General features: G+C 34.8%; 1 protein-coding gene across 1 annotated transcript in view; it reads left to right on the forward strand.

Moving 5' to 3' along the window:
* The window catches only part of DOCK7 (dedicator of cytokinesis 7), a 158,788-nt gene that overhangs the window by 25,789 nt on the left and 116,613 nt on the right, over positions 1 to 16,386 (forward strand). Inside the window, exons 12-14 of the mRNA XM_052638059.1 lie at positions 4,555 to 4,697; positions 8,591 to 8,684; positions 10,073 to 10,235. Coding sequence (XP_052494019.1) covers positions 4,555 to 4,697; positions 8,591 to 8,684; positions 10,073 to 10,235 — 400 coding nt within the window. The remainder of the gene's footprint in view (positions 1 to 4,554; positions 4,698 to 8,590; positions 8,685 to 10,072; positions 10,236 to 16,386) is intronic.

A 16,386-nucleotide genomic window follows, 5' to 3' on the forward strand; every position in this document is an offset into this window, starting at 1 on the left:
TGATAATATAATTCTTTGTTTAACTTTTTGAAGAACTGCCAGACTGTTTTCCAGTGTGGCCATACCATTTAAAAATTACACTAGCAGTGTATGAAGGTTCCAATTTCTCCACATCTTTGCCAGTACTCTTATTATCTGTCCTTTGAATATAGCCATCCTAGTGCAGATCAAGTGGTATCTCATTGTGGTTTGGAATTGCCTTTCCCTGATAGCTAATGATATTGAGTTTCATTTTGTGTGCATTTATTGTTTGTATATCTTCTCTGGAGAAATATATATCTTTTCCCCATTTTTTAAATGACTTTTTTCTTATTATTTACTTGCTCATTTTTTAACTAGCTTTTTTTGTATTCTTAAAATTAAGTTATAATTAATAGTTATAATTTATAAATGACTATATAAATAGTCGTTTATATATTCTAGATTTGTTGTTCAATCGTTAAGTCATGTACAACTCTTTGTGACCCTGTGGACTGCAGCACGCCAGGCTTCCCTGTTCTTCACCATCTCCTGTGAGATTGCCCAAACTCATGTCCATTGAGTCAGTGATGCCATCCAACCATCTCATCCTCTGTCGCCCCTTTCTTCTCCTGCCCTCAGTCTTTCCCAGCATCAGAGTCATTTCCAATGAGTTTATCTCTTCGCATCCGGTGGCCAAAGTATTGGAGCTTCAGCTTCAGCATCAGTCCCTCCAGTGAATATTCAGGGTTTATTTCCTTATGATTGATGGTTTGGTCTCCTTGTTGTACAAGAGACTTTCTAGAGTCTTCTCCAGTGCCACAGTTAAAAATTATCAATTCTTCAGTGCTCAGCCTTCTTTATGGTCCTGCTCTCACATCCATACATGACAACTGGAAAACCAAAACTTTGACTATACAAACCTTTGTCAGCAAATTGATGTCTCTGCTTTTTAATATACTGTCTAGGTTTGTCATAGCTTTTCTTCCAAGGGATAAATGTATTTTAATTTCACGGCTGCAGTCATCATCTACAGTAATTTTAGAGCCCAAGAAAATAAAATCTGTCACTGTTTCCACTTTCCCCCCATGTATTTGCCATAAAGTGATGGGTCTGGATGCCATGATCTTCATTTTTTGAATGTTGAGTTTTAAGCCAGCTTTTTCACTCTCCTCTTTGACCCTCATCAAGAAGCTCTTTAGTTCCTCTGCAGTTTCTGCCATTAGAGTGGTATCATCTGCATATCAGGGACTGTTGATACTTCTGGAGATCTTGATTCCAATTTGTGATTCATCCAGCCCAGCATTTTGCATGATGTGCTCTGCATATAATTTAAATAAGCAGGGTGACCATATACAGCTTTGACATACTCCTTTCCCAGTTTTGAACTAGTGCTTTGTTCCATGTCCAGTTCTAACTGTTACTTCTTTTCCTGCATATTCTGGATACAAGTCCCTTATCTAATAAAGGATTTGAAGATATTTTCTTCCATCCTGTGATTGTCCTTTTACTCTCTTGATGGCATTGCTTGAAGCACTGAAGTTTTATATTTTGATGTTCAATTTCTTTGATTTTTTTTCTTTTGTTACTTGTACTTTTTCTATTGTACCTAAGATAGCATTACCTAATTCAAGACTGGAAAGGAGCTACTTGTATGTTTTTGTCTAAGAGTTTCATAATTACAACTCTTACATTTGGGTATAGTTCATTTTGAGTTAATTTTTGTACATGATAAGAAGTAGGGGTTAGCTTCATCTTTTCTAAGTAGATATCTAGTTGTTCGTACACCATTTGTTGAAGAGATCATTCTTGCACTATTAAATGGTCTTGGCATAACTGTTGAAAATCAATTGACTGTAGATATGTGGCTTTTTTCTGGACTCTCATTTCTGTTTCATTGATGGATATGTCTAAGCTTATGCTATTTTTATACTGTCTTTTTAATTTTAGCTTTGCAGTAAGTTTTGAAATTGGGAATGTGGGTCCTCCAGTTCTTTCTCAAGATTCTTTTGACTATTTTGAGCTCTTGTATTTTCGTAAGAAGTTTAGAATCTGTTATTAATTTCTGCACAAAAGCAGCTGAAATTTTGATAGAAATTACGTTGATTTAATAGATCAATTTGGGGAGAGTTTCCCTTGTAGCAGTATTAAGTCTTCCAGTCCATGAAATGTTTTTCCATTTATTTAGGTCTTAAGTTTTTTTAAATGGTGTTTTGTAGTTTTCAGTGTACAAGTCTTGCACTTCTGTTGTTAAATGTATGTTCATGTGTTTTTTTGATGCTATTTTAAATGGAATTGTTTTCTTAATTTCATTTTTATAATGTTTATTTCTAGAGGTTGAAATACAGCTGGCTTTTTAATATTAATCTTGTACTTTGAAACCTTTTTGAATTTTTTAATTCTATTTTTTTTTCTTCTCTGGATTCTATATGCAAGATCATGTCATCTGCAAATAAAAATTGGTTTACTTTTTTCTTTTCCATTTCAATGTTTTTATTTTTCTTTTGTAATTATCTTGACAAGAACCTAGTGTATAAGTTTTAAAAAAGTGGTTTAACTTTTCCTTTTCCATTTTAATGACTTTATTTATTTTTCTTTTCTAACTGTCTTAATAAGAACCTAGTGTATTAGTCCTCACCTTATTCCTGACTTAGAGGGAATGCATTCAGTCTTTTCACTATCAAGTATGATGTTTGCTGTAGATTTTCCATAGATGTAATACAGTATTTTGAGGAAGCTTCTTTCTAGTCCTAACTTTTTGAGTGTTTTTATCAGGGAAGAATATTGGATTTTATATTAATAAAATGCTTTCTCTGCTTTTATTGAGATGACTTGTCTGGTTTTTGTCCTGTAGTCTTTTTGTATGGTGTATTGCATCAATTGATTGGTTTTGGATGTTAAACTAATAAATTTCTGGGAGAAGTCCCACTTGGTCATGCTATATGTTAATAATTTTTATAGGTGTTTATTTAGAACCTGTTTCCTAGTATTTTGTATAGTGATTTTGCTTCTATTAATATGTTCCTGAGGGATACTGGTATATAGTTTTTCTTCCTCGTAATCTCTGATTTTGGTATCAGGATAATATTGGTGTCATAGAAATGAATTGTGAATTCTTATTTCTGTTTTTGGAAGAGTTTGTAAACAGCTGGTGTTAATTTTTTATTGAAAGTTTGAAAGTTTTCAGTAGTGAAGCCATTTTGGCTTGGTCATTTCTTTGTGGTAAGTATTTTCTTTACTAACTAAATCTTTTATTTTAGATCTGTTCATATTTTCTCTCCCTTCTTGAGTCAGTTTCAGTAATGCATATCTTTCCAGAAAAATACTCATTTCATTCAGATTATCTTATTGTTGTCTAATCTAACTGTTGGCCTACAGGTATTTGTTGTATTTTAATATAATCCTTTTTCTCTCTAAGATTTGTAGTGCTGTTCCCTCTTTCATTCCTGATTTAAGTAATTTGAGTCCTTTTTATGTATTTTTTCTTCATCACTTTAAAGTTTTAAAAATGTTATCTTTTTGAAGAATCCATGTTTGGTTTCAATGACTTTTGTTTTTGCCTGTTGTTTTCTTAGTTTATATTTCACTTATTTCCATTCAACTGTTGTCTTTTTTGATACCCTTTCTAATGTTTGCTTTGGATTTAGCTTTCTCTTTTTTTTTCTGGTTTCCTAAGATGTAAATTTAAGTTACTGATTAGAGACCTTTCTTTTTTAATATAAACATTTGCAACTATAAATTTCCATATGAGAGCTTCCTTAGTGATATATTAAATGTTTGGGGATTTTATATTTTCATTTTCCTATATCTTAAGTGTTTTTTAATTTCCCTTGTTATTTTGTCTTTGATTGTCAGTTATCCAGAAGTGTACTGTTTAATTTCCACATGCTTATGAACTTCCCAAATTTTCTTTTGTGATTGATTTATAGGTTAATTTCTGTTGCTCTTGGAAAACATATCTTAGATGATTTCAGTCACTTGGAATTTATTGTATTTTGTTCTATAGCTTAGTGTAAATAGTCTTGTCTTCGAGAATTTCCTGTGTGTGCTTGAGAAGAATCTATATTATGCTTTTGCTTAGTGTAGTATATAGACTGTAGATAACTTTTTGATCTAGTTTGTGTATAGCTTTGTTTGTTTTCTATTTCCTTGTTGATCTTCAACATAGTTGCTCTATTGGTTTTGAATAATAAGTTTATCTTGCAAAGACTTTGAATGCAAGTTATCATAAATTCTGTTTCAAACTCAAGTGCTAAGACTGCGGGACCATTATAAGGTGACTAAAATTTATATTATGTGAATATTTTCTAGTAAATATGTAGTGCCTCTCTATGTGCTTTTCATAGCTCATCTTTGGTTATTTGCATAATCTTTACGTGGTAGCGGTTTATTTTACACTGGAGAAGTTTTAAGAGCGAACCCAAAGATTTAGGTGAAATGTTTCCTTACAGATCTCTCCAGAAATTAAATTTTTCTACTGTAATCAGTATGCTGAAGGGACAGTTTTCAACTTTAGTGGATATTTTCCTATGTTTGTAAAGCTGATACATTTTAAATATCATGGAAATGAATATCTTGCTTTTTTTTCCTTGGTAGAACGAAAGGGGTCTTGGTCCGAGAGGAGGAATTCTAGTATTGTTGGAAGAAGATCACTTGAAAGGACAACAAGTGGAGATGATGCTTGTAACTTGACCAGCTTTCGACCTGCTACTCTCACAGTAACAAATTTTTTTAAGCAGGTATTGTTCTGTCATGGAGGAATTCTAGGGGGCTACTTGCACATAAATTTTTCTTGACTCCAGAAAAATCATAATTGTCCAAGTAGCACATGTATATGTAATAATTGATTGTGCTTTCACGAAGTTAAAAAAGCATTAAGAATAAAAATAAAAAGTATAAGAAAATACCTGTTGTTTTTATAAGAAAAAATAATTTTATACCTGTTGTTTTATCATATTTATTTAAATGTTGATATTGACTACTAATGCTTCAAAATCAGTCATCTGCCTCTGTATCCTATTTCTTAATTTTAATATTTTAACTTTTCTTAAGCATTGATGGTTTATGACTTTTCTTAGTCAATTAAACTTGGTGGGATTATGTCTATCCTCACCACCCAAGTTTTTTTTTAACCTGAAATACCACATCCATGGTATATAGAAGTTTCAGGCTCTAGTAGTTTATTTTTGTGCGAGAATTATTTTTATAGGTGAGTTTATAAGTCTAAACAGTTCTTGATCAAAGATATTTTGTTCTTTGCAAGTATATTTTCTATACTTCAACTTGTGAGTCAGATCAGTAGTTTTCAAATGCTGGTCATGATCCATTAATGGTAAAATAAATTTAGTAAATAACACTCAGCTTAAAAAAATGAAACAAGTTGAATAAAAAATTAATAGTGCATTGCACTTCATGAAGTTAAGTATTGCTTCAGTAGGCTTTTTTCCCTCTAAGTTTTACGTGTGTGCATACCTGTCTGTATGTCCTTATGTGATGTGTATGCTACTGGATTTTGATGTAAAATGAATTTTATACTCTGAATTAAGATCAGAAAATTTTGGAAGTCTGTCTAAAGTAACCAGATAACCAGAACTATAATTAGAATGGGAGAAAATTTGTATTTGTGTGACACACTGTCGAAGGGTACCATGCATATATTTTGGAGCAGATTAAAGGAAAGGGCTAAGTATTGTCTCAAAATTTCTCCTACTGAGGTGTTACTCTAAATAGGAAGAGAAAATCCTGGCTTAGTGACACCTTGTAACTTGAGAGGGCAAGGTGTTTAGGGCAGGTTGTGTTGTGATTTGACAGGTAGTAACCTACTTGACGGAGAAGGCAATGGCACCCCACTCCAGTACGCTTGCCTGGAAAATCCCATGGATGGAGGAGCCTGGTGGGCTGCAGTCCATGGGGTTGTGAAGAGTTGGACATGACTGAGTGACTTCACTTTGGCTTTTCACTTTGATGCATTGGAGAAGGAAATGGCAACCCACTCCAGTGTTCTTGCCTGGAGAATCCCAGGGACAGGGGAGCCTGGTGGGCTGCCGTCTGTGGGGTCGCACAGAGTCAGACACGACTGAAGCAACTTAGCAGCAGCAGCAGCACCTCCTTGAAGCCCTTTTCACAGTTATGTGTCAGTAGCATTCACAGGCAGCTGCTCTGAGCGACTCAAATGGAGAACAAAGCCAGTGAGAAGTGTCTGAAGTGGTAAGGGTCTTCTTGTGGTAATAGTGCAAGAAAGAGTCTAGAAAAGCCCATAGTGTTACTTGGATGAGGTAATAGGCCAAACTTAGCTGTGGAAAGAGGGCAGTAGATGTACTTGTTACTTGTTTACTTGTAGCTATAACATTTCTCTTTTTCCTTCTTCAACTGGTGTTCCACTTCTGCCACTATTTCCTCGGTTCCTTTTTGGTTTAATTCAGCCTACTTTATTATTGAACTACTATTGTAATCTTAAATCAACAAGTCATCCAACCACCCACCCACCTGTTGATTCAACAGATGCTTTTTGAGCATTCACCATGTACTGAGCATCAATCCACCCACCTACCTACTTATCCAATACATAGTTTTTGAGCATTCATCATCTACAGAACCCTATTGAAGACTAGTAACTGGAAACTGGAACAAAGTAATTATAAAAAACTTAAAAAATGATGGTTTCTGGATATATGGAGAAAGGAAAGCACTTACATTTAGCTTTTGTACAGTTCTGTAATTTTTAGCTTAACATGTATGACTTTTATAAGCATTTTTATAAATAGCTTGAATATTGTGTATCAGGCAAGTGCAAATTAAGTAAAAAAGCAGACATTACAAGTTTAATAAAGTAGAACTCAAGGTACAATTTCTCCTAAATAAGATACAGAAGGCAACTTTTTTTCTCATTTTGTTTTTTTAATTGATGAGTGATTACTGTCCATGATTTGATACAGTTATCAGGAGTGTTTATGTACAGATTTGAAATGTGTCAGGCCAACATAATTAGAAATGTAGAAAGATTTAAAACCAAAAATTAAATCCATGCATTATAAGGATATTTGTTCTGTTGTTGACAGGTATAGTAGTTATATGTTGCTTCAGGAGCACATAGCAGTGAACAGGCAGTGTGGAGGAATGAGTGTCAGCCTGGCTTATTCATGTGTTTGGAGATTGATAAGAGTCAGTTGATCTAGAACTTCTGCTGGGAAGACTGAAATGATTCAGACTTATACATGTTGCTCACTCTTTAACATCTAGCAGGCCAGCTGGGTCGTGTTCTTATGGCAGTGACAAGTTCCCGAGAGGAAGCAAGCTTACTTTTGCAAGCATTTTTCAAGTCTCTATAAAATGTTTGTTTACTGGTTAGAACAAGTCACATGGCCAACTCTAGGGAAGGGTATTATGTCCCATGCAGCAAAAGGCATGGAAATGGAGTAAAAAGAATGGAAGTCATTAATATAATTGGTTTAACAAGTTAAGTAGACAGAAATGACTGAGTCTTGAGATAATCTGAATGTATTCTAAATAAGGGCCGTTTAAATTTAAAGATCTGTACTAATTTCTACACTCAAAAGGAGAGAATATACTGTTTCAGTGACTGATAGAACATTTACAATAGTTTAGTCATATATTAGGTCACTGAAAAATCTTCATGAAGTCAGATTCTCTAACTATAACTCAGTAAAGCTAAAAACCATTTATATAAGTATTAACAAAAATCTCTAACCACTTAGAAGGTAAAAATCACTATTTAAAATAATGGGATAAAAGAAGATCAACTCTGTATTCTGCTTAGAATACAATAGTGAACTACTGGGATCTGGCTCAGGTGAACTCACAGTAATAAAGGAGCCTTAAATATATTTATTACCAAATAAGATAAAAAGATACTATATGAACTATGCATTAAAAAAAATAAGATGTCAAATGCAGGAGGTTTGGATTAATAAAGTCTAAAGACTGACTCTTAAAAGAAAAAAGTCAATCGCTGCCTATTTTAACTGTAAGAAAAAAATTACAGTAAATTGGAAATTCTTTGTTAATTAGACCTGGTCTTGTTTTTTGTGTGTGTCTTCCCATTGACTGAGGTCCTTTTAGAGTTTTCTTTTTAGTCATATTATCAGGATAGTTATGGTTTTTTTAAGTGTAGTTTTTTGTTATTTCTTTCTTTTCATTTTCAAATTTAGCCAGTGCTCTGTATTTTGCTTTTAAGAAATTTGGCAGTATAAACTTGCAAAGACAAATGAAAATGCAAGTGGAACAAATTTAAAGACTGTCATTTAGATACATATATATATACACACATATATGTCTTTTCTGTCTATATTCATGTTTTTGTTCATCTGCTTCTAACTTGAATTGACTTTTCTATATTTTGGAATGCCCTATAGTACCTTATAAACATAGATAATGGGCTGTAAATCTATAAAGTTAAAACATAGATAGCAATATTATAGCTTAATACAACTTAAAAGCATAGAAAGAAAATAATTTAGCATATTTATTTTTAAACATAATTGAGTTAATTTAACTTTTCATTCAGACTAAATTGAAGGAGGAGGGGCAGGATTAATTAACAGGCAATATAAATTTATTTTCAGTGTACTATATTTTTTTGATCAAATACTTTTTCCTCTATTTTTAATATTAGGAAGGAGATCGCTTAAGTGATGAAGATCTGTACAAGTTCCTTGCTGATATGAGAAGGCCATCTTCTGTTTTACGGCGACTAAGACCTATTACGGGTATTTAAACATTTTTGTGTAGACATGATGACAGCTATTATCATTAAAAACTGTATTTTTTGTGACAATGTGTTCTTTTTTCTCATATCTGACTGTATGTCTTTTGTGCTCAATACCTGTCAGTCTCCTTCATTTTACTGTCCTACTCTAATGTAGTCTAACAGTTTGGATGCAGGATTCAGTACCTTTGATAATTTGAGTACTGAAATTAGAATAATAAATAATATTGTGGCTTAAAATTATTTTCTAGAGGGAAGAAAAATACATGTAATGGTAGATATTCAGAAATAGGTTTATATTGTGATCAGAGCAAAGTATTCCAGGGTAAAACTATTTTGAAGTCTACCAAGTTTGAGCAAATTCCGGGAGATGGTGAAGGACAGGGAAGCCTGGTGTTCTGCTGTCCATGGGGTCGCAAAGGGTCAGACATGACTGAGCGAGTGAACAACCAAGTTTTGTTTAAACTGGCACTTCTCCTGTGGCCCAGTGGAAATGCAGGAGACACAGGAAATGTGGGTTTGATCCCTGAGTCGGGAAGACACCCTGGAGGCGGGCATGGCAACCCACTCCAGTATTCTTCCTTGGAGAATCCCATGGACAGAGCTGGAGGGCTATAGTCCCTAGGGTCTCTTAAGAGTTGGACATGACTGAACATGCACAGAAAAGTTTAAGCTGAATCATTTAATCTTTGAAATGTTGTCTTGTTTCCCTATAAGATTCCTGTGTTTTTTTTTCTTCTCCTTTGCCTCTTCCTTCCTTCCCATTCATTCATTCAGTAAGCGTTTATTATTTTATCTTTTTATATCTGTATTAGTAGTTTGAGATTTGATATGATGAACTAATTTAGAGGTCTGAGGTGGTAGCAGTTTTGGTTTCTTTCCAGGCTTCTTGAAGAAATAGGATTTAAATCCTTCCAAAAATTCTTCAGCATGAGGTTGTTGTTATTATTTATTTTATTTAAATTTTTTATTGGAGTACAATTGCTATACAGTGTTGTGTTAGCTTCTCCTGTACAACAGTGTGAATCAGCTGTGGGTACATATATCCTTGCCCTTTTGAGCCTCCTTCCCCCTGACCACCACTATCACAGAGCACCGGGCTGAGTTCTCTGTGTTATATAGCAGGTTCCCACCTTGTATTTACACATGGTAGTTTATGTCAATTCAGTTCTCTCAGTTCGTTTCACCCTCTCCTTCCCTACTGCCTCTTCCACGTCACATGTCTGTTCTCTATGACTGCATGTCTGTTCCTGCCCTGCAAACAGGCTCATCTATTACCATCTTTCTAGATTCCATACACATGCATTAATACAGGATACTTGTTTTTCTTTTTCTGAATTACTTCACTCTGTATGACATGTTGTTTTTATAATGTATTTTTGTATGCAGCTCAGCTGAAGATAGACATTTCTCCTGCACCTGAAAATCCTCATTACTGCCTGACCCCAGAGCTGCTTCAAGTGAAGCTTTACCCTGACAGTAGAGTTAGACCTACTAGAGAAATTTTGGAGTTTCCTGCAAGGGATGTCTATGTTCCAAACACTACTTACAGGTAATGCATTTTAATTTTGGAGAATTCCTGAAGTAAGGTCCGGTATGTTCTAGTATTAATATACAATGAAAGTCTTGCAAAATCCTTTTTAGCTTTGCTACTTATTTCATTTCTTACTTCATGATTTTACGAATAGCTGTAATGCATTTAGCTCTTACTGTGTAATAGGTCTGTTAATTACCTTACATACTTTATCTTATTTAATCCTCATAGCTTGAGGTAGGTATTACCTTCATTTTAGAAGTGAATAAACTGAGAGAGAGAGTTCATACCTGTGTTGGAGCTAGCATTTGAATTGTGGGTTGCTAGGTTAAAACATTTGAACTTCTAGTTACTGTATTTCCTCAGATGTTCTTATTAGCAGAATCTAACATTACACATGAATTAAATGTATGTACCTGTACTATGTTCTAATAATTAATCAACAGTATTTGATATAATTCTATATTATAAGATCCCCTGGAGAAGGAAATGGCAACCCACTCCAGTACTCTTGCCTGGAAAATTCCATGGGCTGAGGAGCCTGGTAGGCTACAGTCCATGGGGTTGCAAAGAGTCAGACATGACTGAGCGACTTCATTTTCACTTTCTGTATTACTCAGAATACTTGACATGAGGTTGTTGGATAGGATTTTAGACTGAACGCTGCATAACTCCAGGGGTACCATTTACATGTTCTCTGTATGAATGAGGCTCCCTTTGTTTGTGAATGCTGAGACCAGGACTTGACATGTCTGTTGTGATATCCAGCAGGGCACCTCAGACACAAGTTTCTGCCTCAACTTCCTCACGTTAATATATTTCACCACCTACCCAATTCCTGAGGCAAAATGTTTGGAATCAAAATGATTTCTCTTCTTTTGTATTCCTCACATTTACTCCTCCAAGAAGTTTTGTAGGCTCTGCTTCAAAATGAATCCCAAATCTAATGCTCCTTACCTCCTCCACCTTTGAAATTCTACTTGTCACCATCCAAATCAGCACTGTCAAACAGAAATATAATGGGAGCCACATTTGTAATTTTCAATTTTATAGTTTCTACACTAAAACAATAAACAAGTGAAATTAATTATAATCATAGGTTATTTAATCCAGTATATCTAAGATAGTATTATTATACCATATAGTAAATGTCAAAAATTCTTTTGCTTTTTGCCACTCCTTTATCTTCAAAATCTGGTGTGTATTTTATACTTAAAGCACGTTTCAATTCAGATGCGCTGCATTTCAAATGGTTGATAATCAATAGAACTAGATACTAGAATACTGGATGGCTGCTGATCTAGGATTTTGCGTGCATTTTTATATTTGATCTTCTTGCTTCTACCCATGCCTCAGTCAGTTCTCAACATTGTAGTCAGAGAGATTTTTAAAAGATAGAAATCAGATCATTTGGTCCTGTGTCTTAAAGGCCTCCAGTGTCTTCTATTTTAAGCAGAAAACTATTGAAGACTGTAAGACTATATGATCTAGCTCTTGCCGTTCTCTAACTTCGTATCCTACTAATCTCTGTCTTGCTCATTTGAGCCTCAGTGGTCTTTTAGGTCATCCTTGAATAAACAAAATTCTGCCCCAGATTTTTTTATTTTTTTCTTCTCTTTGCCTCTTGTGTTTAGCTCCAGATCGTCACATGACTTGATTCCTTATTCAGTCATATATCTATCTACTTAAAGGTCATTCTCATCACCCCACCTAAAAGATCCATTGCTTCTCTCCTCCAGCTTCCACCCTTCCTTATATTTATCATTACCTGGCATTACAATATGTATTGAATTGTTACCTGAATGTAATTATTGTAAAGGGCAAGGGCTTGTCTATTTGTTTACCACTGTATCTCCAGCATATAGAATAGTGTGCTAGCACGTGGAAAGTACACAGTAATACTTATTAAATGTGTTAAGAAACACGACACCGTATAGTATTATGAATGGGATTTAGAGTCGCACAGATATGGGTACGATATCTGACTCCACTGTTTACTGTTTAGTAGCTTAGAACAAATGACTTAGTTTATTGGCACTCAGTTTTATTCAAATGTGGGGATGATAATACCTATCTTCTTTTGTGAGGGTATAGAGCACAAACTATTGCATGTGCTTGGCATTTAGTGTAAGTAAAACTCCTGGAATATAAGGTAAATGATATATATACTACTTTTAAAAGAAACGTGTAAAAAAAAAAAGAAAACAGGTTTTAAAAAAAAAGAAACAAGTGATACAAATATTCTCCTATAAGTTTTCAGTTCAGTTCAGTTAAGTTGCTCAGTTGTGTCTGACTCTTTGTGACCCCATGGACTGCAGCACACCAGGCCTCCCTGTCCATTGCCAACTCCTGGAGTTTACGCAAACTCATGTCCGTTGAGTCAGTGATGCCATCCAACCATCTCATCCTCTGTCGTTCCCTTTTCCTCCTGCCTTCAATCTTTCCCAACATCAAGGTCTTTTCAAATGAGTCAGTTCTTCACATCAGGTGGCCAAAGTATTGGAGTTTCAGCTTCAGCATCAGTCCTTCCAATGAATAGTCAGGACTGATTTCCTTTAGGATGGACTGGTTGGATCTCCTTGCAGTCCAAGGGACTCTCAAGAGTCTTCTCCAACACCACAGTTCAAAAGCATCAATTCTTTGGCACTGAGCCTTCTTTATAGTCCAACTCTCGCATCCATACGTGACCACTTGAAAAACCATAGCCTTGACTAGACGGACCTTTGTTGGCAAAGTAATGTCTCTGCTTTTTAATATGCTGTCTAGATTTGTCATAACTTTTCTTCCAAGGAGCAAGTGTCTTTTAATTTCATGGCTGCAGTCACCATCTGCAGTGATTTTGGAGCCCCCCAAAATAAATTCTGTCACTGTTTCCACTGTTTCCCCATCTATTTGCCATGAAGTGATGGGACTGGATGCCATGATCTTAGATTTCTGAATGTTAAGTTTTAAGTCAACTTTTTCACTCTCCTCTTTCACTTTCATCAAGAGGCTCTTTAGTAGTTCTTCACTTTCTGCCAGAAGGGTGGTGTCATCTGCATATCTGAGGTTATTGATATTTCTCCCAGCAATCGTGATTCCAGCTTGTGTTTCATCCAGCCTATAAATTTTATATATATTTTATTATATATAGATATATGTGTGTATATATATGTATATATGACTACTTAAAAGAACATGGAATAAAGAAGTGAGCCATGGTTGGTATTGAACAACTTAGATGTTATCAACCCTATCTCTTATCTAGTATATGACTCTCATGTAAAACATTCCTAACTTGTGTATATCTATCTTTCTTCTACTTGGATTATTTCAGAGACAGGGGAAATGAAAATTGGGGACTTTGAAGGGTCTTTTCTTTCATTTTCCTATTTATCTTTTAAAATTTATTTACATATATAGATTTTAAACAAATTATATGAGTGTACTTAGAGTGTATATGAGTGTACTTGTGCCATCAGGCTTAAAGTTAAAAACAGAGGTCCTTCATCTTGTTTGAACCATCCTTTCCCTACCTTGATGTCTAATCTTTATTGTCAATCACTGCTGTCAGTAGTGACTTTATGGTCTGTCAATTTTTACTCCTTCTTTTGTTGTTTTACTCTTTGTTTTTAAATAACATGGCTATTTCTTGATTCTCTTTCAATTTAAAATACCTACTGATTGCTATAGAAGGTGAAGATTTAACTCTGATATCCTCTTCCTTAAAAAAATACATACACTTGCATAAACCTTGAAAAAAAAATACTTGTCATCTCTGTAAAGCTTCTTGCAATACAGTAAAATCCATCAGATTATTTCCTCTCTTGTACCTTCCTTAGTCCCTTTGCAACTAAATTATAAGTTAGTATGGCAGGGGAAGTTTTCAAGGCTCACTTGGCTTACTGTAGAGTTGTTGTCTTGGAGCCTGTTAGCATCATTTTCCTAGAAATTCTGTTTGCATTTGTTTTGTAATGGAGTTCTTATTTCCGATGTATTTTTTGTTCTTGGTTTACTCATTGTACTGAGAGCCTTCAGTATCTCCCTGGATTAAAGTGTTGGAAAGTACCTGGCACATATTAAATGCTTGATAAAAGTTAGTCATTAGTGTTAGGCTTAGTTGCTTATTTAAAGATAAACAGAGCCGTAAATCTTTTAGGTTGTAGGTTATTGCTTTGTCAGATCAACGTAATCATGTTGTTAGATGTATGATTGTCCTTGGGATTACACATATGAATTTAGAAAAATAGTTTTTATGTTTGAGATGGAATCCTTGATTTTATTTTCTAAAATGTCATTGAAACCTCATTTTATAAAGGCTTACTAGGAAGATTGTTAATCTTATTTTCATGACCTTGAACTGCACATTTCACACCAGTTGAGTAATTTTGCCCTGTTTGATTTGCCATGAAAACACTTTGGACTTTGATAAAAGGGCCAACATTTGGTTACTTTCTTTTCCATTTTCAGAACTGTGTTGGATGATCACTTAGTAGTAAATGCATAAGCACAGTGCTTGTCGTTGTTATGGGGAAAAAAAGATATTTGATTATTCTAACAGAATGTGGAATATGTAACAATATATTTGGAACAGGCTTTATGAGGAAGTAATTAGATACACAATAAATACTGATTCATGAATGCATTTTTGATTAATGAATAAGTTAATTGATTACCATGAGTTATGCTATTAGGAAGAAAAAGTACAAGCATGAAAACATGCTGATACTAGATTGATAGTGTGTAAGTAGATTATACTACAGTAAGTAACCCTGACACAAGAAATGTATATACTTGTTCTCAGTAAAATTTATACTAGTTCAGTGTAATCTCTTGATATAGACATTTTGTAGTAATTCACTGAAAGCAAGTAAATAAGCTCTCTTTGGTGCTCTTGGGATTTTTGCTACTGTTTTTCACTATTTTAGTTTTATAATTTGCCAGATTTATTTTTCTGTCTTTAATTGCTAAGTGCCAGTTGAAGGGGTCCAGACAGTGATGCTGCAAGGTTTCAGAGAAAAGCCTCCATTTACGAGGATATTTGTGGAAGAAGTGAGATTATCTTTGCTTTGTTGTGGTTCAGTTGCTTAGTCATGTCTGATTCTTTGTGACTCCATGGACTGCAACATGCCAGGCTTCCCTCTGCTTCAGTATCTCCTAGAGTTTGCTCAGAGTCGTGTCTGTTGAGTTGGTGATGCTGTCTAACCACCTCATTCTCTGCTGTCCTCTTCTCCTTTTGCCTTCAATCTTTCCCAGCAGCGGGGTCTTTTCCAAATGAGTTGTTTCCTTGCATTAGGTGGCCAAAGTACTGGAGCTTCATCTTCAGCATGAGTCCTTCTAATGAATATTCAGGATTGATTTCCTTTAGGATTGACTGGTTTGATCTTCAGTCCAAGGGACTCTCGAGAGTCTTCTCCAGCACTGAATTTAGAGGCGTCACAGGAGGCAGTGACCAAAACCATCCCAAAGAAAAAGAAATGCAAGAATGCAAAGACAACAAAAAAAGGTTGTCTGAGGAGGCTTTACAAATAGCTGAGGAATGAAGAGAAGTGAAAGGCCAGGAGAAAGAGAAAGATATTAGAATCTTATTAGGATTTTATCTTAAATCTAAGAATCTTACCTTACAATTGCACATGAATTCTGTTTTCTACTTCATAAATCCACTTCATATAAAAATAGTTATTTCCTTCCTAAAACAAAAAAGTGATATTCCTGGGAGATGTGTCATGTTAATCCCATGGACTTGCATTTGTCATTTAGCTGTGCCCTCATAAGAATGTGTACCCCAATTAGAGGCGTATAAGCCTACAAAGCAAGATCCAAATCCCTTCCAGGTATTCAGGGTTTCTAAAACCTGACCCCCAAATACTTGTTTAACCATTTCCTGCCCAACACAGACCCTCGGCTCTAATCAAAATTATTTATTTCGAAACCCCACTGTATACTTTCCTAATGCCATTTCATTTTTTCTAGAATGCCTCCCTAAACCTTTCTGCTTGCTAAGATCCTATATATACTTCAAGGTAGCACAGGAAGACTGTACCTCTTATATTATGACATGAGAGCCATGTAATTAATTTTTCTTACACTAGGTTATCGTATGATGATAGATCTCCCTTTAGAACTGGGGTTCTTATTACCCTTTGCCAGTCTTGTGAATCCTCTGGAAGTATGGTAGTGCCATTAAGGT

Source organism: Budorcas taxicolor, chromosome 3 (assembly GCF_023091745.1).
Source record: "Budorcas taxicolor isolate Tak-1 chromosome 3, Takin1.1, whole genome shotgun sequence".
In the NCBI taxonomy this organism is placed as follows: Eukaryota; Metazoa; Chordata; class Mammalia; order Artiodactyla; family Bovidae; genus Budorcas; species Budorcas taxicolor.